This window comes from Monodelphis domestica, chromosome 5, assembly GCF_027887165.1.
Source record: "Monodelphis domestica isolate mMonDom1 chromosome 5, mMonDom1.pri, whole genome shotgun sequence".
Lineage (NCBI taxonomy): Eukaryota > Metazoa > Chordata > Mammalia > Didelphimorphia > Didelphidae > Monodelphis > Monodelphis domestica.
This window is the reverse complement of record NC_077231.1, coordinates 162458696-162482687: the sequence shown is the minus strand read 5'-3', so window position 1 is coordinate 162482687 and position 23992 is coordinate 162458696. Positions and strand designations below refer to the sequence as shown.

Sequence of the window (23992 nt, the reverse complement as noted above, 5' to 3'; positions counted from 1 at the left end):
GCATGCAAACAACTCAAAAGAAACTGAGACCAAAGAATGATCCCTATTATGTTCTTTTCCCAATAAGGGAAGTTTCCACAATAGGATGAACAGGGATGTGGTAAACTTAAGGTAACATACTCCTTTCACACCCTAGGATATAAAAGAATTTAAAAGAGATGTCTAGCTTTGAAGACAAACCAATTGCTATAATGAAAAAGATAGATGAATATATTCTTACAGTATGATCCTTCTTATAAGGATGTTGAAAAATTACTTCAGGCCTTTTAACAGAATGTGAGAGAAATAACATCATCTCTCAGGTTAACAAAACCCAAAGACATGATGCAGTACACTGGGCACCTCAAGATCCTCATTGGGACTATAATGTTCCTGAATAATATTTACATTTAAACAATGCTAGGGAAGCCATTCTCAAGGCAATGCGAGAATGTGCTGAAAAACCAGATGTTTGCACAAAATTTGACCACTTTACACAATCTAATGAGAAAACCCTCCCTCAATTTATGGATCAGCTCATTAAGATGGGAGGTCAGTACCTAGATCTGGACCTTTCTACTGAAAGGGATATCAGACAAATACAGCATCATTTTGTTAATGATTCTTGCAGGGTGGTCTAAGAGTATTTTAAAACACATTGTCCAAAATGGCCTGGGAGGAATCTGGAAGAGTTGAGAAGGACTGATTTGTATGTCTCAAAAGAACAAGCAGAAAAAAACAGCAGAAACTAATGAATTATTGGACACAATACAAAAGGACCTAAAATCTTTACATGATAAAATAAACAGGAAAGAGTGCATGATACTACACCAATACCACTTTCCCCTCTCTAAGAATCTAATTTTCAATCCTTGACCTGCCACTTCTGTGATAAGAAGGACCACATAATGATGAATTGTAGAAATCTATTCCAAGCAATCAGGAATAATACCTACTTGAATAATAATGATGATAATGGTTTCAGGAACAACAACTATAGAAACAATAATCTCAGGAACAGCAACAATCAGAATAACAGACATACTTTCAGGAATCACAATTTCAGGAATGATAATTATGGGAACATAAATCAGGCAGATAACTTAAATCAAATGACAGCACAACAATATCTCTTAAGTGGAACTTGTCCAAGAACTGCTCAGGGTGCTACTACCCCTCCATGTGGGGCAGAAGGTGGTGCCCCTTAAACTCTATTGCTTTTGTTGTTTTGTTGCTATTAACCCTTTTCAGTTTTGTCTCCCCTTAACCATAGCAAAGAAGAATAATCTGTCTACACTCTTACTTTATTTGTGACAACCTGTATTTTACTCTTATCTTTATTTATGCCTTTATGGAAGTCCATAACAACTTGTATTTGGAAAACTTACATTTGTTAATTTGGAATATTTGGTATTTTCTTTGTATTTGTGACCTGTATTAATGACCTATATTGACTTTATTTGCATTCTGTGTCTTTTGTGGAAATATTTTTTATTTTCTTCAATGTTTTAATTGGTTTTTTACCTCGTTTGCACTCACACTGTGGACCATGGCTAAAGTAAGAGAAAATGCATCTAAATTCATGGGTAAGAACCTTATATTCTATCCCTCCTTAAGTGGCACTGATTATAACATATATTTTTTGATTGTCACTGATTATAGGAGATACATATATTTTTAAATTTTGGCACATTTTTATAATTGCATGTGCAATTTAATTTTCCTAAGCACATGTCATCTATCTAAATTGAAAGATTTAAATCTAACACTAGTGTAGATTTACTATGTCCATTAGTTCTAACTGTAACTGCCTGCCCAAAAAACCTTAGACTATTGAAACTACCATTAGTATTTAAATATTATGGGACTTAGTACATATGTCTGATTCGAAGAAATGGAAACAAAAAGGAGCACAGAACTGTTCTACATATTGCCAAAGAATCACAGATATCTACATAGTGCCAGAGAAGCACATATTTAACCTGAGTGGTGCCAAAAGAGCACACAGGTCAAAAAGAGAAACCAATACTTCTAGGACTGCTGAGACTTGTTGAACTTTCTATGCCAATTAAAAAAAAAAAAAGGACATGAACCTAGTGTGAGACTTGAGGTTGCAGCGCTTAACATATGTTAAGATGCAGGACTCCTTGTACCACACTCCTTGTGAAATTTATATCAAGTATCTAACAATTGGCTATTCTGGCTCCATATTCTTTCCCTGAGAAGAAATGACAAAACAAGAAATATATCAGACCAAGGAATAAAAATCTAGTCCCTTTTCCTAACTTTCTTGCTGTGGTGGTTGTCTTTGATTTTGGCTGCTGAGTGGGTAAGTGCAAGCTGTTGGACTTGGATTATTTTAATTGGACATCATTCAAAGTCCTATTTTAATTTTGTGGGTTTTTTTCTCATTTAGAATTTTTCATATAAAATTTAGTATTGGATGTTTAGAAATTTAATCTAATAGTTATTTGGGGTTTTTGTGCTATTTTTTCTGATAAATTTTAATTGGCATTGATTCATATACCTCATGCCTCAGACATATTTTCCCTGTGTCATTTCCTTGTTTTCTTTCTATTCTCCTCAGGGGGAATGTGTTTTTATTTCACATGAAAATGAAGAATCTAAGTTATTTTAGGGAAAGAAGTTTGCTGCCTCCCAGAATCCAGATGGAGATGCCTGTGGAGACTGCATGAAGACTGCACACTACTCCAGGAGATCCTGAGAGAAAAACCCGAGAGCACAAAATTTAAGGGTTTTTTGGGGGGAGGGGGATAAAAACTTCACTTGTTTATACACACACACACACACACACACACACACACACACACACACACACACACACATATATATATAGTTGTGAAGAAGGGGACTTCCCCCTGATTTCTTTGTAAAAAAAGCACCAAATATTTAATTTTATTTTGTTACCCAAAAAGTTGCCATTTCCCCCCTTGTATTGATGTATATACCCTTTATTTTGATTGTGATTGTAAATTTATTTATGTTTGTTTTGATCCACTGGGGAGACTGGTCTCCCAAAGGATCACAGGGGAATTGTGTGTTTTAAAATGCCTCTGAGCCCTGGGCTACTACATCTCCCAGGACCCTGTACCCCAACTTCTGCAGACACCTCCCACTTCCTTTGTGGAAGATGTCTGAGAAGATATAAAAGAAGAAAGAAGCATGAGTTTTGTTTCCTTTTCTGCAGAAGAGCCTTTTCCCAGGAGAGAGCCTTTGGTCCCTTCATAGCTGCTGGACATCAAATTTTCTTTAGCCTTTCCCAAACCTTTCTTTTCTGGCCTAAATAAACCAATCTAGAGATCACTAAAGTCTGGTTTGATTTAATTTAATTCCCTAGCATAATTATAACTAGAAAGAAAAGCCTGGTCAATTTCCCTCCCAGAGCAAGGGGGGACCCTTGGCTACCTTCCTTTCCCTACCTTTCCCTCCATTTTCACTATCCACAGTTAATAGGGTAAAAAACATAGATACTCTTCTGTGTGTATGGTCTTTTTTCTGAAGTGAACTATAAATAGTTAAAAGCCAGATCAGCTGCTGAGAATATGCATGATACTATTAAAAAATTAAAACTCTGTGTTCTAAAAAAAATAGGGGGAAAGGACCTACTTGTACAAAAGTATTTATAGCAACTCTTTTTGTGGTAGCCAAGAACTGGAACCTGAAGGGATCTCCATCAATTGGGGAATGGCTGAACTAACTGTGGTATATGACTGTAATGGAATACTATTGTGCCAGAAGAAATGATAAACAGTATGATTACAAAATCACCTGGAAAGACTAAAATGAAGTCATGTAAATTGTAGTGAGCAGAGCCAGATTAGAATGTTGCACACAGTAACAGCAATAATGTAAAATGATCAATTGTAAATGACTTAGGTATTATCAGAAATGCAAGGATACAAGACATCTCCAAGGGACTAATGACAAAAAAAAAGGAGGGTCATCCAATGCTAGAGAAGAATTGAAAAAGTCTGAATACAGACTGAAGTATGGTATTTGTGAATTTATTTCTTCCATTAATTTTTCTGTGGTGTAAGAGATATGTATCTTTTATCACAACATGATTTGACATGGAAAATATGTATATATAATGAGATTTGCATAACCTGTATCATAACACCTGACATCTTGGAGAAAAGAGAGGACTGGCAGGGAGGGAGAGTTATATGGATCACAAAATTTCAGAAAATTGGTATTGAAATTTTAATTGACATATAATCTGGGAAAAATAAAAATTAACTTTAAAAATTTTAAAAGAATACAATAGTATTCTCCCCCTTGTCCTAGATGCCTTTACTAAAGCTGCTTTAGATTAAATTAGCTTTCTTAGTTATCATAACATTCAACTATTGGGGTTTTAGTACACTAATGACACCAACTTCAAATTCTGTTATAAAAAATTATATTGTTATAAATAAAACCCACAAATAATTGTTATAAGGCAATTTATTAACTGTGAAATATATAGAACATTATTTGTAATGTGATAGATACAAAGACAAAAGGATGGAGAGAAGAAAATAGGGTCAGAGAGGCAGAGAGAATAGTTGAACAAACCAGTTGATATAACAATTTGATGTAAGTTTGTTGATGTAGCACAATGTAGTAGAAAGAGGACTGGTTTAGAATCAGAAGTCCCAATTTTGAAAAATGGCAACAACAGTTAGGAACTATCAGCAAATGGCAACAACAGTTAGGAACTATCAGCAAGTTACTTGGCCTCTGTCTCATTTTCTGGAAATTAGTATTTAGACTATTTCTTTTACAGGGTTACTTTAAGGGATGTGCTATGTAAAAGTATGATATAAATGTGAATCTATCATTTAATCTCTATCTTCATTACTAAAGCATCTTTTCCTTTATTGTTTTGTCCAGTAGAGTTCATAGGAACCTTTAAGAGTTCACTGTAAGTCATGTATTACAAAATATCTATGTGTCCTAGAAAGTAGAATTTTCTGGAATGAAAAAAAAATCTTATTTTTTAAAAATGCTTGAAATATACTGATTTCTAATTTTGTTCCACTCCATCACATTGTTATATTGTACCAGCTTTCCCTACTTTTCCTTATTCTGGGACTATCTCTGTGTAAAGACCTTTACTGAAACTAATTCCTCCTTTTCCTCAACCACTTGTATAGTCATAAAAAGACCATGCTTTTGGAAGGAACCTTTAAATTTTTTATTTAAATTTAAGTTTATTCTACTTTGATGTGTCCAGGAATGCCCTTATTGATTGATCTTGACTTATTAAAAAAACATGCTGGGGAAAGAATAATTAGACAAAATAGAAAACATGAAATTTGTATAGATTTAACTGTGATGAGGTGTATCATAAAATGTTTACACATTGAATAACAAACATTAAAAGAAGGTCATTCTCTTTAAAAAATCTATGGTCAAACTTTTAAACTTGAGGAAAGCAAATTAATGGCTGGTTCATGTTCTCAATTTTGAAATACAATAAATTTAAGATTATAATTTCTGATACCTAATTTTTCTGAAAAGGGTAGCTATATTATTTCTTCTTAAATTTCTATTAGGCCACATCCTAGATAAAAAACCATTAAGGCATCACTTTTAATTGACAAATCTTTCTCTGGTATCATAACTTCACTTTTGCCCTTCTGCATATTGCTAAATTATATGACCAAAAACCCCACTATATAAAAATTTGAATAAATAGATATATGTGATATATAGATAATGCACAACTACAGCCATACATCTCTATAGTAAATAATTGTGTAGCTTGTAATAACCTTCAAAATGACAGTTATGCTGATGTGCAAAAGGGCTTAAAGTTGTTTGGATAATTGTAGAGATCAGAGGAGCTTCAGAAAATCCAACTAAAGGACTTCCAGGTTAACATGGCTGCAATGTAGATGCGAATCACTTCCTCTCCCCAGCACTGAACGAAATAGACTACTTCAAAAGAGCATAAAAATCACCTTTGGAAGAACAGAGGGACTCACCAGTACCCCACAGAAACAAAGGTACATGGGGCTTGAACATTTCCACACTATAAGGAGGAGGAAAAGCTTGCACAAAAATGTGAACTGAGCCGCCCCTCCTCCCCCAACCCCTCCCCACCCAACTAGCGAGTGAGTGAGGAGCTTCTCTGTCTGGGGGGGCACACCAGGGTCCTTGGGATCTAAAGACTGCAAGGAAACGACCTCTCAGGGTGGTTTCACAGGAAAATCCTGCTCTGAGCAAATGGGAGACTGTGCTGAGAGGCTGCACTGAGCAAAGGGGCGGCCTCACTGAGCACAGGGGCCTGTGCTCTAAGAAACCTGGGAAGCTGGGAAGAACTAGTCTGAGGCAACCTAAATTCACAGAAAACCCGCCCATATCACCCAGACCCCAGACCAAAAAGGAAAGGGGAATAAAACCACCAAAGGGATGGCTCACATGGCTCAAAATCAAGCCTCCAGGAAGAAAGGGAAAAAGGTGACTATTGAAAACTTTTATGGCAGGAGTACCCAAGGAAAAGAAGAGAAAGAGGATGAAATCCAAACAAAATCAAAACATGCCTCACAAAATGGAAATTATCCAAAAGCTCTGGAAGAACTCACATTGGAGCTTACCCAAAAGATAGAAACCTTCTAGAAAGAAAAATGGGAGAAAGAGATCAGCAGTCTGATAGACAAGACTTCACAATTGAAAATAGACCTGGAAGCATCTAATAGAAGGACAGACAAAGCTGAAAAGCAAAACCAGTCCCTAACAACCAGAATTAAGCAACTGGAAGACAGTGAGCATGCCCAAAAGATGGAAACCTTCTGGAAAGAAAAATGGGAGAAGGAGATCAGCAGTCTGATAGACAAGACTTCACAATTGGAGAAAGAGCTGGAAGCATATAATAGAAGGGCAGACAAAGCTAAAAAGCTAAACCAGTCCCTAATGACCAGAATTAAGCAACTGAAAGACAGTGACCATGTAAAACAGCAAGAATTAATAAAGCAAAGCCAAAAAATTAATGAATTAGAAGAAAACACAAAATGTCTCACTGAAAAGGTCACAGACCTGGAAAACAGAGGAAGAAGAGACAACATGAGAATTATTGGTCTGCCCCAAAAAACAGAGATAAACAAAAACCTCGATGCTATACTACAGGAGATTAGAGAAGAAAATTGCCCACATGTTCTGGAGCAAGGGGGCAAAATAGAAATAGAAAAGGTTAATAGAACACACTCTATACTAAATCCCCAAAAGACAACCCCCAGGAATGTAATTGCCAAATTCAAGAGCTTCCAAGGAAAGGAGAAAATCCTACAAGAAGCCAAGAAGAGGAGCTTCATATATAGGGGGGCTCCCATAAGGATCACACATGACTTAGTGGCTAACACACTAAGAGACCGCAAAGCATGGAACACGATATTTAGAAAGGCAAAAGAGCTGGGTCTCCAACCAAGAATCAACTACCCAGCAAAACTGACTATATACTTCCAGGGGAAAGTATGGGCATTCAACAAAATAGAAGATTTCCAAGCATTTGCTAATAAAAGACCAGAACTTAGTGGAAAATTTGATATCCAATCACAGAAAGCAAGAGAAACATGAAAAGATAAATATTAAAGAAAGGGAAAAGGAGATAAATCTTAACTTTTTCTTTATGTCAAACTCTCTTCTATAAGGACTACATTTACATCAAATTCTATATATATATATATATATATATATATATATATATATATATAATACATATATATTAATATGTTGGGAAAATGTATTATGTAACTCTCAAAAATTGTATGTATCATGAGAGTAGTTAGAAGAATTATGCATAGGGAAAGATTGGGGCATCAAGAAGATTTGGTGAAAGGGGGGGCGAAGAAAGGAAAAGGGAGGGGAGAAGCGTCAACAATACTAAGACTTACTTCAAGAAATGGGGGGGGGGAACTAAATAGAATAACCTTTCCCATACAAAGATACTCATTGGAAGGGGAGGGGAAGATCTCTCATATGAGAAGGAGAAGAAGAGAGTGTGAAGTGGTATTACTTAAACCTTACTTTCAGTGAAATCAACTCTGAGAGGGAAGAACATCTAGATCCAGTGGGATCCTGAATTCTATCTTATCCAACAGGGTAAGAAAGAAAGGGAAATTAAGGAGGGTCTGAGGGAAAGGAGTATAAAAAGGGAGGGAAGGAGAGGGGGTAGGGGAAGGGAGCATAAAAAGGGAAGGGCTAGAAAGGGAAGCATACCAAAGGAGGGAAGGAGAGGGGGGAAGAGAAGGGAGCATAAAAAGGGAAGGGCTAGAAAGGGAAGCATACCAAGGGAGGGGACTAGGGAGACTGACCTAAAGTAAATCACTGATTCAAAAGGATATAGCTAGGGAGGAAAGGTCAGAATTAGGGGAAGATATCAAAATGCCAGGGAATCCACAAGTGACAATCATAACTTTAAACATAAATGGGATGTACTTACCCATAAAACATAGACAAATAGCAGATTGGATTAGAACCCAAAACCCTACCATATGTTGTCTTCAAGAAACACATATGAGGCGGGTTGATACTCACAAGGTTAGAATTAAAGGATGGAGTAAGACCTTTGGGGCCTCAACTGATAGAAAGAAGGCAGGAGTTGCAATCATGATATCTGACAAAGCCAAAGCACAAATACACCTGATCAAAAGGGATAGGGAAGGTAAATATATTCTGTTAAAAGGGAATATAGATAATGAGGAAAGATCACTAATCAACATGTATGCACCAAACAGAATAGCATCCAAATTTCTAATGGAGAAACTAGGAGAACTGAAGGAGGAAATAGACAGTAAAACCATATTAGTGGGAGACTTGAACTAACCACTATCAAATTTACATAAATCAAACCAAAAAATAGATAAGAAAGAGGTAAAAGAGATGAATGAAATCTTAGAAAAATTAGAGTTAATAGACATATGGAGAAAAATAAATAGGGACAAAAAGGAATACACCTTTTTCTCAACACCACATGGAACATTTACAAAAATAGATACACTAGGTCACAGAAACATGTCATTGAAATGCAGAAAAGCCAAAATAATAAATGCAACATTTTCAGATCATAAGGCAATAAAAATATTGATCAGAAAGGGTACATGGAGAGCCAAATCAAAAATTAATTAAAATTACATAATATGATACTCCAAAATCGTTTAGTTAGAGAAGAAATCATAGAAACAATTAATAATTTCATTGAGGAAAATGACAATGGTGAGACATCCTTTCAAACCTTATGGGATGCAGCCAAGTGTGATATGGAAATAACTTTAAAAGACTGATATATATTAATTTAAGGTCGCCAAGGAATTCAGCTATGTAATTCCTAAATGAAAACTCAAGTCAGCTGTCAACCCTTTTTTATGTTGTTTTAATTACAAACAGGAGGAAGAAAAGTATTAGAGGGAGAGAGAGAGAGAGGAAAAAGGGAGAGAAGGAAATAGGGCTTAAATACCCACTCTACTTAAGCTGAGCCAAAGTCCCAAGGCCCTGGATAGCCGAGGCAAAGAAAAGAGATCAGTCCCTATCACTCATGTGACCAAAATGGAGAAACAGTCTGAGGGCTCCTCCACTCCAAGCACCAGTATCCAACCACCATACTTTCCTCCACACAGGAAGTCCCCAGAACTCCTGAGCTGTCCTCTACCTCACTTCCTGTGTCTCCCTGTAAAAATGGTGGCTCTAACTTAACCTAGGACTGCCCAGAGGTCTGTTCTTTTTGCAAATGTCTGTTGAAGGCCATATTCTCAAATAATTAAATCTTGAGTTTTGCTACAACCCTTCCTAATTCTTGTTACCCTGACTAGGGTGGAGATTGTAGTTTCCAAGACCTGATTCTGTTATTCCAAGTATCTCTATTGTTATTGATCAGGAAATAGCTATCTTCTAAAGAATGGTCTGAATAGGGTTGAGTAGTTTTGAAATTCACACAAGGCAGTACTTAGATGAAAATTCATATCCCTGAGTGCCTATATTAACAAATTAGGAAGGGCAGAGATCAATGAATTGGAAATTCAAATCAAAAAAATTGAAAATGAACAAATTAAAAACCTCCAGAAGAAAACCAAACTGGAGATCCTAAAAATTAAGGGAGAAATTAATAAAATAGAAAGTGATAGAACAATTGCACTAATAAACAAGACTAGAAGCTGGTACTTTGAAAAAACAGACAAAATAGACAAAGTACTAGTCAATCTAATTTAAAAAAGGAAAGAATAAAGGCAAATTAACAGCATCAAGGATGAAAAGGGGGACCTCACCTACAGTGAAGAGAAAATTAAGGCAATCATTAAAAACTACTTTGCCCAACTATATCGCAATAAACATACCAACCTAGGTGATATGGATAAATATTTACAAAAATATAAATTGCCTAGACTAACAGAAGAAAAATAGATTTCTTAAATAATCCCATATCAGAAACAGAAATCCAACAGGCCATCAAAGAACTTTCTAAGAAACAATCCCCAGGGTCTGATGGATGATTCATCAGTGAATTCTATCAAACATTCAAAGAACAGCTAACCCCAATACTATACAAACTATTTGACATAATAAGCAAAGTGGGAGTTCTACCAAATTTCTTTTATGACACAATCATGGTTCTGATCCCAAAGACAGGCAGGTCAAAAACAGAGAAAGAAAACTATAGGCCAATCTCCCTAATGAATATAGATGCAAAAATCTTAAATAGGATACTAGCAAAAAGACTCCAGCAAGTGATCAGAAGATTCATCCACCATGATCAAGTAGAATTTATTCCAGGGATGCAGGGCTGGTTCAATATTAGGAAAACCATTCACATAATTGACCACATCAACAAACAAACCAACAAAAATCACATGATTATTTCAATAGATGCAGAAAAAGCCTTTGATAAAATACAACACCCATTCCTATTAAAAACACTAGAAAGCATAGGAATAGAAGGGTTGTTCCTAAATATAATAAACAGTATATATCTAAAACCATCAAATAATATCATCTGCAATGGGGATAAACTAGATGCATCCCAATAAGATCAGGAGTGAAACAAGGATGCCCATTATCACCTCTACTATTTGACATTGTACTAGAAACACTAGCAGTAGCAATTAGAGAAGAAAAATAAATTGAAGGCATCAAAATAGGCAAGGAGGAGACCAAGTTATCACTCTTTGCGGATGACATGATGGTCTACTTAAAGAATCCTAGAGATTCAACCAAAAAGCTAATCTAAATAATCAACAACTTTAGCAAAGTTGCAGGATACAAAATAAACCCACCTAAATTATCAGCATTTCTATATATTTCCAACACAGCTCAGCAGCAAGAACTAGAAAGAGAAATCCCATTCAAAATCACCTTAGACAAAATAACAGACTTGGGAATCTATTTCCCAAAACAAACACAGGAACTATATGAACACAACTACAAAACACTCTCCACACAACTAAAACTAGACTTGAACAATTAGAAGAACATTAACTGCTCATGTGTAGGATGAGTCAATATAATAAAAATGACCATCCTACCCAAACTCATTTATCTACTTAGTGCTATACCCATTGAACTTCCAAATTTTTTTTTACTGATTTAGAAAAAAACATAACAAAGTTCATTTGGAAGAACAAAGGATCAAGGATATCCAAGGAAACAATGAAAAAAAAATACAAAGGAAGTGGGCCTTGCAGTCCCAGATCTCAGACTATATTATAAAGTAGCGGTCATCAAAACAATTTGGTACTGGCTAAGAGACAGAAAGGAGGATCAGTGAAATAGACTCGGGGTAAGTGACCTCAGCAGGACAGTATACGACAAACGCAGAGAACCCAGCTTTTGGGATAAAAATACACTATTTCATAAAAACTGCTGCGAAAATTGGAAGACAGTGTGGGAAAGATTAGGTTTAGATCAATACCTCACACCCTACACCAAGATAAATTCAAAATGGGTGATTGACTTGAACATAAAGAAGGAAACTATAAGAAAATTAGGCAAACACAGAATAGTACACATGTCAGACATTCGGGAAGGGAAAGATTTTAAAACCAAGCAAGACTTAGAAAGAGTCACAAAATGCAAAATAAATAATTTGGAATACATCAAATTAAAAGTTTTTGTACAAACAAAACCAATGTAACTAAAATCAGAAGGAAAGCAACAAATTGGGAAACAATCTTCATAGAAACCTCTGATAAAGGTTTAATTACTCAAATTTACAAAGAGCTAAATCAATTGTACAAAAAATCAAGCCATTCTCCAATTGATAAATGGACAAGGGACATGAACAGGCAGTTCTCAGCCAAAGAAATCAAAACTATTAATAAGCACATGAAAAAGTGCTCTACATCTCTTATAATCAGAGAGATGCAAATCAAAACAACTCTGAGCTATCACCTCACACCTAGCAGTTTGGCTAACATGACAGCAAAGAAAAGTAATGAATGCTGGACAGGATGTGGCAAAGTGGGGACACTAATTCATTGCTGGTGGAGTTGCAAATTGATCCAACCATTCTGCAGGGCAATTTGGAACTATGCCCAAAGGGTGATAAAAGACTGTCTGCCCTTTGATCCAGCCATAGCACTGCTGGGTTTGTACCCCAAATAGATAATAAGGAAAAAGACTTGTACAAAAATATTCATAGCTGCACTCTTTGTGGTGGCCAAAAATTGGAGATGAGGGGATGCCCTTCAATTGGGGAATGGCTGAACAAATTGTGGTATATGTTGGTGATGGAAATCTATTGTGCTAATAGGAATAATAAAGTGGAGGAATTCCATGGAGACTGGAACAACCTCCAGCAAGTGATACAGAGTGAGAGGAGCAGAACCAGGAAATCATTATACACAGAGACTGATACATTGTTGTACAATCGAAGGTGATGGACTTCTCCATTAGTGGCGATGCAATGTCCCTGAACAATCTGCAGGGATCTGAAAAACACTATCCACAAGCAGAGGATAAACTGTGAGAGTAAAAACACCGAAGAAAAGCAACTGCTTGACTACAGGGATGGAGGGGAAATAACCGAGGAGAGACTAAATGAACACTCTAGTGCAAATACCAACAACAAGGAAATGGGTTCGAGTCAAGAACACATGTGATACCCAGTGGAATCATGAGTCGGCTATGGGAGAGGTGGGGGGAGGGGGGAAGGAAAAGAAAATTATTTTTGTTTACAATGAATAATGTTTGGAAATGACCAAATAAAATAATGTTAAAAAAAAAGAAAAGAAAATCCAACTAAAAAGCAAGGAGCGTGTTTGCATCAGTAGATGAATAAAGCATATCTTCTGAAGTATTATGTGTAATAATACTTGCTAAAATCTAGTAAGCTAAAACAGGAAGCATTTAATTGCTTGGGAGAGTTCTGTAATTAGAATAACTACAGCTGTTCAGTTCTCTGTGTGTGCGTGTGTCTCTCTGTGTCTCTGTCTCAGTCTCTCTTTCTCTGTCTCTCTGTCTCTGTCTCCCTCTGTCTCCGTCTCTGTCTCTCTCCCTGTCATTCTCTTCACACATTCTTATCTCTCTTCCTCTCTCCTCCCAACACTCCCTTTTTCTTCTCCTTTTCTTCTGCTACTCTTCTTTCTTATCATTAAGGACTTTTGTAAGATATTCTTCATGATATTTTACTCTCATAGATTAATATATATTTTTGACCTAAAAGTCTGACTGTCACTCTGTTTTTGTTATTCTTGTTTGTTCTTTGTTTTGTTTTTACTAAAATGTCTCAGTGTCTGTATCTAATTTTTTTAAAAGGAGGATCTGAGGCTTTTTCCACTTATTTAAGGATGGAATAGGAAAGCATTTATCAAGCAGTTATTGTGGATCAAGTTCTGGGTGAAGGGCTTTCTTTGCAAATATAAAAATAAAAGTCTCTATTAAGAGTGTAACATTCTAATTAGAGAAGAAATCCTACATAGGAGAGTTCAGCTATAGGACAAATGATAAAACTATGAGGTCTAGAGAATACCATTTGCAGTGCAAAGGCTAAAACCTATTGGTATTTTGTCTTAACAGAGGGGTTGTAGTTGGTGAATCCCTGTCCAAGCAAGATGTATGTATGGTAGAGGAAATATCTTCACAAATACTCCTCCCCTCATTCATGTTAATCTAATTCTAATTGTTTCCTTAATACCTATTTAGATCATCTTCAATTCTTTGTGGACTTAGGAGTCTAAAGAAAAGGCTGTGGAAACTAATTCCTTGTGACAATCACAAAGTTCTCTAAGAGCTCTCCATTGCTTTGTTATTAAATAATAATAGGTAACTAGCCTACAAGAGGTTCACTTGGTTGAGGTGTCCTTGATGCCTGTCTTGGTGGATAGCCTTCCCTTGATAGGGATAGGTAAATGTCTTTTTTTTTTTTAACTATTTGTAATCTTGGCTTATTCCCAGTTCACCTAACCTGGAGATACCTTTGAGGACCCTTTAAAGCATGTTGAATTTCTCTAACATGGAGACCACAGCATACCTCAGCATGTGGGCAGGGGTCCCTTAGATTAGAGAGCTGTGTCTTTAAAACTGATGACTGGAGGCAGCTGGGTGGCTCAGTGAATTGAGAGTCAGGCCTAGAGATAGGAGGTCCTAGGTTCAAATCTGGCCTCAGACCCTTCCCAGCTGTGTGACCCTGGGCAAGTCACTTAACCCCCATTGCCTAGCCCTTACCACTCTTCTGCCTTGGAACCAATACACAGTATTTATTCCAAAACAGAAGGTAAGGGTTTTTATTTTTTTTTAATTTAAAAATTAAAAATTAAATTGATGACTTCCTGAGTTGCTTTTTATTTTTTGGTCTCTTCCTGCTGTGCCCAGAGGGTAAAGATCAGAGTTTTCCCACAGCATGGGCCCTGTAAACTGAATAGGGAAGAGGAGAAGGGCATACTTCCTCAGAGAAGTGGTCCTGGAGGTGGTTTATTTCTGGTCTGTCTATTTATTCTGCTTAATTTCAGGTGCTGGAAGTGGTCTGCAGAGACCTGGAAGGTTGAGCCATGAAACTATTGGAACTAGCTTTGCAGATGGGAGCTTGTGGCCGGAGAAACCAACATGGAAGCAGGGAGTGGCCAAGGTGCCTGAGACTTGACTGTAAGGAGGTCCTAGTCTTGGAAATAAGACTCTGCTCTATAGAAATTTTATCTCATTCTTTACAATAGAGAATGTGGTTCAAAGGCATATTTATTTAGGCCTTTTGAAGAAATTTCCCTCATGAAAACTCCTGACTTTTATACTGAATAGCCTAAAAGTATCTCCTTTTGTTCCAGTACCAAACTAAACTACCATGAGACTGGCGTGAGTCAGGCCTGGGCACAGAGCACCTTTTAACAGTCATATCCATTCATTCTGCTTCCAGACTGGTTGAATGACCCAGCACACAACTATTGGGAATGGGAGGGCCTGGCAGAGAAAAGAGAAGGAATAGGACTAGCCTTTTGTAGTAAGGTGCCTCTTGATTCTGGTGGCCTTTGCCCTCTGGCATTCAATGATGAAAATAAAAATTAATTAATTAGTAAATTGTTATTAAGTTTTCCGAGATTGAAAAAACTGGAGTTTGCAGTTTAGAATTATAGCTTAAAAGAATGTGATATACATATATATGTATATATATATATACATATATATATATATTTCCTCAAAATATAGGTAGGACACTCAATTGTTTCTTTTTCAAAGAAATGTATTTTAGAAATGTGGTATAATATTCTGTATGAGAGTAGGTAGGTGCACTGTCTGAATGTCAGACAGTGGATCCTCTTTTATACCTTTTTCACCTTATAAATGGAATTAGGTCACTCTATTGTAAAGTATATGAGCCCCAAGTGAGAATGAATTGAAAAAGGAATGAATTCCAGGGCATAAACTAGATAGCATAAACTGAATTAGATAATCATTACATCAGAAATCAGGCTTGAAAAACATCATCTTATTTGCTCTAGGATAAAAAGAAGCATGGCCTAAATTTAATTTTCAATGGTTAAAAATTACTTTTCAATGACAAGTTTACTAATCACCTTGTAGAACCATAGTCACACACATGCAAAAATCTTTCCCCTCTATATATGTATATAATTCTCTTACACACGAGCATGTATATAGATAGCAGGGGATTCATTTGGTCTTTTCAACCAAACTTTGTCAGTTTTTCTAGAAGGCAAAAATTTATAGAATAATTATTAATGCTCCATTTTGTTTTGCATGATAAGTCCCAAGCAATAAAAAACCTGCTAATAGATCATAGAGTAAGAGTTGTAGAGATCTGAAAATTCATCTCATCCAACCCATTAATTTTACAAATGAGTAAACTGAGGCCATGGAGAGTTAAATGATTTGTCCAAAGTCATACAGATCATAAGTTTTAGAAAGAGGAATTGATTCCAGGCCCTTTGAAACAATCCTGAGAATCAATATTTCCATTGTAGTTTAACGTATGGAAGAAATGAAGGGGAAAAAATAATTCTAAGATTTGGATTTTGTATGTACTTTAATTCCTTAGCAAATAGAGACTTTTCTGACATACCATAAAAATTCTTTTTTATGGTTAAAAGGGGAGGGGAATTACAATTCTCTTCTGACCATATTTTATGACCTGGATTAATGTTGCTTTCTTAAGTAATGATTTCAATAAATCTTCATCGCTTCCCTTATTGCACTTTTCCCAGGATGAGCAATGTGAACAGAAACAGACATGTGTGATGGTTTTAATTTGAATGCGAACTCAAAGAAGAAAGCAAGAAGCAAGATAAAGAATGAGAACCATACTTGAAACACAGAGCCACAATTCGCAAGAGAATTTACATTTTATTCTTTTGCTAACCTCTTTTATTTTTTTGACCAAGGGATTGAAGAAGAATGTTCCCTCAATAAAGCAACTTGAATTTGACTTGATATTTCATGAAAAAGCCAGTAAGTTGCAAAATTTAGATTTGTGGAAAGAATACCACTTCATATTAACGTAATTCTTGAAGGTTTGCAAAATGCTTTAGTAACCAGAAAAATGAACAAAATTGGTATAATAATGCGTTTTTTTAGGAATGAAAAAATGAAGTTCTGTTACTTTAAATGATTAGTCCAAAGTATGTGTAAGCACATGGGTTTGTATTCAAAGACATACATCGTAATCCTAAATCTAATGTTCTTTATACTGAGTCAGGCTCACAATTGACAGAAAACTTCTAAGGGAACTGTGACTGGATGAATGGCCCTCCAGTTTGATGGAGTGCTAGTATTGTGTTCTTTTCGGGAGCAGAGGACTTTGGATTGTGAATCAGAAGACCAATGATCTGGTCTTTATAAATTCTACTGAATTTAACAGTAACAAATTGAATGAATTTATTTAATCTTTTGGGGTTTCATCTTTCTCATTAGTCAAATGAAAATGGTAAATAATCATAAAGTCTATTTCCTGATCTAAGATTCTAAAAATTGAATTTTATTGAATAGAATCATAGCTTTTGTAATGGAAAGGGCCTCAGAAGTCACCTGGTCTAAGACTTTTAACAGAAGAGAAAATGGAGTCCCCAGGAGAGTGCTGGTGGTGCTAGCAGCAGTAGTAGTACAATTTGAATTTCAAACTAGAATAATTCTATACTCTTAGTCTTGGTTTGATTATTTATTCTAGTTATAATATTTCTTGAAATACTTTTATGTTCTTTCTACAATATTATTAAATTCTTTGCATTCCATATCAATCTAAATTGTACCTAGTAAATATTAATTGATGGTAATAACTACTTAAATATGTTATACATAATATAATTCAATATTTAAATATATACTCAGCATATATTTTGGGTCGTAGTGGAAATGATAACAACTGTCACACAGATAGCGATATCTTAATTCTTTTAAATTCAAAATCTCACAAACAAAGGAAGGTATTATTGCATAGCCAATATAGGCTCAGACTTTAAGTCAGAAAGATCTAAATTCAGGTCCTAATTCTGACCCTATCTGTATAATCATGGATAAGTCACCTAACCTCTTAGTATCCCCACAGCAGTTTCCAAAACCGTAAGTCTAAGAAGAGCAGTTGAAAGTATATTGGATTTAAAGTAAGAAGTCCTAGAATTCAAATTCTGGCTCTGCATTTACTATCTGTACAATATTTCTGAAATTATTTAAACTCTTTAGGCCTTAATTTCTCTTGAATAAAATGGTGGTTATGTAAAAAAAGATAATGTAAAAGTTCTAACTGAATGCTAAATTGTGATCTTGTGATATCTTAATGTGGCACCATCACAATCTGCATTAGTGGAGAGAGTTTTCATAGTGGGAGTTTCCAACACTGACTGGATCAGAGAACAGCAATAATCACAACATAACCTTAAAGGATGTAACAAAAAACGTTTATGTCTCTTATTCTGTATTTTCAAATGGAAAATCCTTGGAGGACAAAATGTTCATTTTATTTTAATTTTTTTTTTTAGTTAGTTAGACTAGTGATATCTAAAAGTAGCAGAATGGGGATTAAGAGATTTAGTTTCTCTACCAGGGAGCAAACTAAATCACATAATCCCTCTGGAGCTACATCAAAGGATTCTGAGAGAATATGGAAGCATTTTACCATCTTCAGATCTCACTAATATTTTCCTTTAAAATGTCCAGTTCTGGGAGCAGTTGGGTAGCTCAGTGGATTGAGAGCCAGGACTAAAGATGGGAGGTCATAGGTTCAAATCTGGCCTCAGACACTTCCCAGCTGTGTGATCCTGGGTAAGTCACTTGACCCCCAAATACCTAGACCTTACTGCTCCTCTGACTTAGAATCAATACACAGTAATGATTCTAAGATGGAAGGTAAGGGTTTAAAAAAAGAATCATTGAAGTACCAGAAAACCATGCTCCAAAAATGTATAGATATCATATTTTAAGAAATTATAAAGGAAAACTGACACAATATCTTAGGTCCAGAAAGTAAAATTAAAATGAAAGGATATACTAATTACTGCCTGAAAGAGATATGGCACTTATCCCAAAAAGAAAATTCCAGAGTTCTCAAGTCAAGAAGAATATATTTCATATAGCCAGAAAGAAACAGTTTGAATACCATGGAGGCACAGTCAGGATCATACAAGATTTAGCAACTTTCATTTAAAGAAATCATTTGGAATATATTTCAGGAGGAAAAAAGAGCTAGAATTACAACTAAAAATAACCTATCCAGAAAACTGAGTATAATTCTTCAAGGGAAAATAGATATTTAATGAAAGAGAGGACTTTCAAGCATTTCCAATGGGAAAAATAAGAGCTGAATAGAAATTTGACATTCAAACAAAAGATTCAAGAGAAGCATAAAAAAGTAAATATAAAAAATTACAATGTCTCAAAAGGGTTACAATTATTGCATTCCTATATAAGAAAATGATACATGTGATATTACTAAGAAATTTATCATTATTAGAGCAGTTTAAAAAAGTTTACATAGGCAGAGGGCATGGATATGAGTTGATTATATTGAGATGATCTCAAAAATAAAAGAAGAGATGAGAAAAAGAGAAGGGAGGGGTATACTGGGGGAAAATTTTCTCATATAAAAGAAGAGGATATGAAGAAAAACTTTTACAGTAGAAGGAAAATATGGGGTGGGTAATCTATGAACCTCATACTCATCTGAATTGGTTCAAAGAGGGGAGGCTATATATAATCATTTTAGTACAGAAATCTATATTACTCAATAATGAAATTGGAAGAGAAGGAGATAAAAGAAGGATTTGGTGGTTATAACAAAGAGGAAGACAAACTAAGGGAGACAATGGTAAGAAATAAAATTGATTTTTGAGAAGGGACAGGATAAAAAGAGTGAGAAGAAGAAACTGGAGAAAATAGAATGGAGAGAACATATGCCTTTTATAATTGTAACTGTAAACAGTACTAATTAAAATAGAAAAACACACACAGAGTTAAAATAAAGGCATGGAACCTAATTTAATATGCTTCAACTGAAAAGTGAAAAAGACAGGGTAGTAATCAGAACCTTGGACAAAGCAAAGCAAAAATAGACCTAAGTTAAAGTGATAATGAGATAAACTTCATTTTCCTAAAAGGTACCATAAACAATGGAGTAATATCAAAGTTTTAATAGTAAATTTCATTCATAAAGGTCTAATTTCACAATTATATAAAGAACTAAGTAAAATTTACAAAAATTACATAAAAATATCTAATTGATAAATGGTCAGAGGATATAAACAGGCAGTTTTCAGAAGAAAAATTAAAGCCATCTATGATCATATAAAATGCTCTAAATCCCTATTGATCAGAAAAAAATGCAAATTAAAACACTTCTGAAGTACTATCTCATGCCTATCAGAAATAAGAAATGCAAAAGGAAATAAGGAAAAATAAATATATAAGTGAACTATTGGTATAATTGTGAATTGCTCCAACTATTCTGGAGAACTATCTAGAACTTTATCAATAGATATAGATATGTTATATATGTGTGTGTATATATTATATATAAAATATATGTATCTATAGCAATTTTTGTCAAGGCAAAGAATTGGAAATTGAGAGAATACATATCAACTGGGGAATAGCTGAATAGATTGTGGCATATGATTGTAATGGGTTACCATTTGTGCTATGTGAAATGATGAGGGCAATGGTTTCAGGGGAAAAAAAACATAGCAAAAACTATATGTTGATGCAAAATTAAGTGAGAAAAGCCAAAGGATCATTTTCCCCATAAAAGGAATGTTGTAAAGATGATCAGCTGTGAAAAACTTGGCTACTCTGATCAATACAATGATCCAAAACAATCCCAAAGAACTAATAATAAAAATCTGCTATCCACCTCTAGAGAGTGAATTGATTAACTCTGTGTGCAGATTGAATTCTCTTACACTCTCTCTCTCTCTCTCTCTCTCTCTCTCTCTCTCTCTCTCTCTCTCTCTCTCTCTGTCTCTCTCTCTGTCTCTCTCTCTCTGTCTCTCTCTTGCTCTCTCTTTCTCTCTCTCTCTCTCTTTCTGCTTTTTTTGGGAATATATAGGTAATATGGAAATGTTTTGCTTGATTTCATATGTATAATTGATATATTGCTTGCCTTCTTAAATGGTTAAGGAAGAGGAGGGGAGGAATAAAGAACACAAAATTTAAAAAGAAAAGAATATTTAATAATAAATTATTTTATTTTAAAGAGGAATTGAGAAAGGCTTGTGTAGAATATGAGACTTTAGTTGGTACTTAAAGGATGCCAAAGAAGCTAATAAATTGACATGAAGAGTAAGAGTGTTCCAAGTATGGGGAACAGTCAGAGAAAATCCCTGGAGCATATATACTCGAGTTAAAAAATACTTCACAAATGATGAGGGAACATATGACATTAAGTACTTTGGGAAAGATCTAGCATTTTAGGTGACTATGCACTCAATATGAATCAACAACTTGACATGGCATCTAAAAAACTATCCTGGGCTATCTCAAGAGATGTATAATGTGAAAATTGAAGAAGGAAAAAAGTTGTCTGAACTTTGTGTTGATAAGACCACAACTGGAATTAAATTTGCCATATAGACATCAAAACCAGAGAACTTCCAGAGAAGGGCAAATAGGATATCAAAAGACCTTTAGATTAAGCCATATTAAGATTGACTAAAGAAATGAGGATGTTTAGCCAAAAGAGGAAGAACATTAAGTAGACCATATCTGTTTTCAGGGACTTGAAGGACTGTCAGATTTATGTTTATGTAAGCAAGTCAAACTAGGAGTAGCAGGTACAATTCTAAAAGAGGCAGATACAGTTTAAAAATAAGGAATACATGTCTTCTATTTACTAGAGTAAACTTCTTTGCCTCAAGATCTCTTCTCACCACTATTTTTCTTGGGCTGATGGAGGAGAATAGAAATTTAACAAGCGTAATCTCTACAGAAGCCAAGGAGCTAGGGTACTTCTTTATCTATCTCTCCCTTTTCTACTAGGGAAGCCTTGATACTAGACTTATGCATAGAGTCAGACCTGATTCAGGACTGGAAAAGGAAAGGCTATAATGAGAGAAGTTTGCTTCCTTTTTCTCATGATCTGATCTTTTAGATCTCTTATGATGAAGTGCAGAAGAAGAAAAAAAAGCTGCTGAACATTTAGATTTGGGCTCATTTCTAATTTCCCCAAAGGAGGAATCAAGGAGGAGGAGCAGAAGAAGGAGGAGGAGGAGTAATAATAATGATAATGATGATGATTATAATAATAATAATCATTTACATAGTGGCTCCTATTTTGCTGTGAAATTTACAAATGTAATCTTGTTTTATCCTCAAAAAACCCTGGAAAACATGTGCTATAATTATCTCCATTTTACAGGTGACAAAGCTGAGGTAAACAGTACTTAAGTGACTTGCCCAGGGCCATAAAGCTAGTAAATGTCTAAGTTAAATTTTAACTCAAGACTTATTTATTCCAGTTCTAATTCTCTACCCACAGTACCACCTAACACCACCAGGAGAAAAGATATTTAATATTTAATATGAACCAGGCATATGACAGATCTTTATTTTTCATCAGGGGAAGAAATGCTAAAGGATACAAAAAACATAGCATTTGTTGCTGACATGCAATCAGTAACATAACAACTTCTACAGTCTTGCAAACAAGTCACAAACAAGTGAAAGTCTGGGTGTCGATTAGGCACTCCACTTTTCACCTCAGCTCTGCATTGTTCAAACTCCATCCCTTTCTTCTACAAGTCAAGGCCAAAGTTGGGCTCATCCCTTTGCTAATGTCAATTTTCTCCATTAAAGAAATGCATTAAGTTGTAGGCGTTAGTTCCAGCTTTCCTATTTGTGTTCCCATGTTCTAGTTGCTACATAGGAGTGGTTACATAATATCAGGGACGGGAAAAGGATTGTAGCCCCTTTCCCCAACTTCTTCAATGGAAATTTCCTGGAAAATATATCTACTTGAAAAAAAAGGAAAATATATCTACTTGAAATCACAGGAAAGTCAACAGAATAAAGAAAGACAAACTAGGGACAGAACCACTCTACTTTAAAGATCCACTCAGTTATCAGCATTTCCTGCTCAGCTGACTAATGGGCTTGTTTCCTCATCTCAAAGCTCAGACCCCCTGAGGTACTGAATCATACTTGCTAAGAAGTGCTCAGGGATTTCTTATGCTCAAAACACCTCAGTGACATATCCCAAATGGGCGCAATTAGAAAAGATGACTCTGTACACACATCTGGACAACCTCTGTTACCTGAGTGCCAAAAACAGTGTCTCTCCATGAGGAGAAAGCTAGAAATTTTGCTTGTAGGAAGATGATAATGTTGTGGAAGTTGAAAGGGCTAGAGATGTGGAAATTCTATAATTAGTTCTGATTGGCAAGTGCCAAATAGGAGGCTGATTGATTGGCTGTGGAAGTATTTAAATAGCTATTTCTCTTTTTGTCTCATCTGATTACTTCAATGATAGTATCTGATGAAAGACAATAATATAAAGGCAAAGCCTGGGAAGATTTCTACCTTGCGGTCTTAGGATGCTGTGTAGGTAGGATTTTTGGTCCTTGTCCTCTGAAGTTTTTTTATGTTTTAGGTGAAGAGAAAGAAGCCTCTGAGACCTTGTGAATGTCAAAAGGTTCACAATGTAGCTTGGTATACTAGTATTTCAGCATCTAGAGGGTGCTTTGTTGACCTGGCAATGTAGTCCAAATTTTGCAGCTGAATGAGTATCATATAGATTCAATCCATCAGTAAATATACTTTAATAGACACTAAAGTTGAACAGCTAATTGAGCTAAGAGGAAGCAAATGAATAGTTTGAATCGTCTTTTGAAAATAATAAAGCTTCAAAAGCCTCCAAAATTATCTCTGAAAAGCCCAGCTTTTGAGCAGCTATACTCTTCTAGTAATCTTCTACAGTTGTGAGGCAGAATGCCACAGTCTTTGAACAATTCAACTTGCAAATGACTCAAAAGGAAATGTAGAGACTCATGGAGAATAAACAGCACAGTGTCACTAATAACCACATAGAAGTGTCATAAAATGTTATCAGAGGAATATATGAATGAAAATGGAGGTCATCTTGCCATATAAC

At 35.4% G+C, this 23992-nt stretch overlaps 1 protein-coding gene across 1 annotated transcript in view; it reads left to right on the top strand.

Moving 5' to 3' along the window:
• The first annotated feature begins 422 nt into the window (after positions 1-422).
• The window catches only part of LOC100619251 (protein mab-21-like 3), a 34867-nt gene continuing 11297 nt past the window's right edge, over positions 423-23992 (top strand). Inside the window, 3 exon segments of the mRNA XM_056800652.1 lie at positions 423-531; positions 14922-15037; positions 23492-23577. Coding sequence (XP_056656630.1) covers positions 423-531; positions 14922-15037; positions 23492-23577 — 311 coding nt within the window.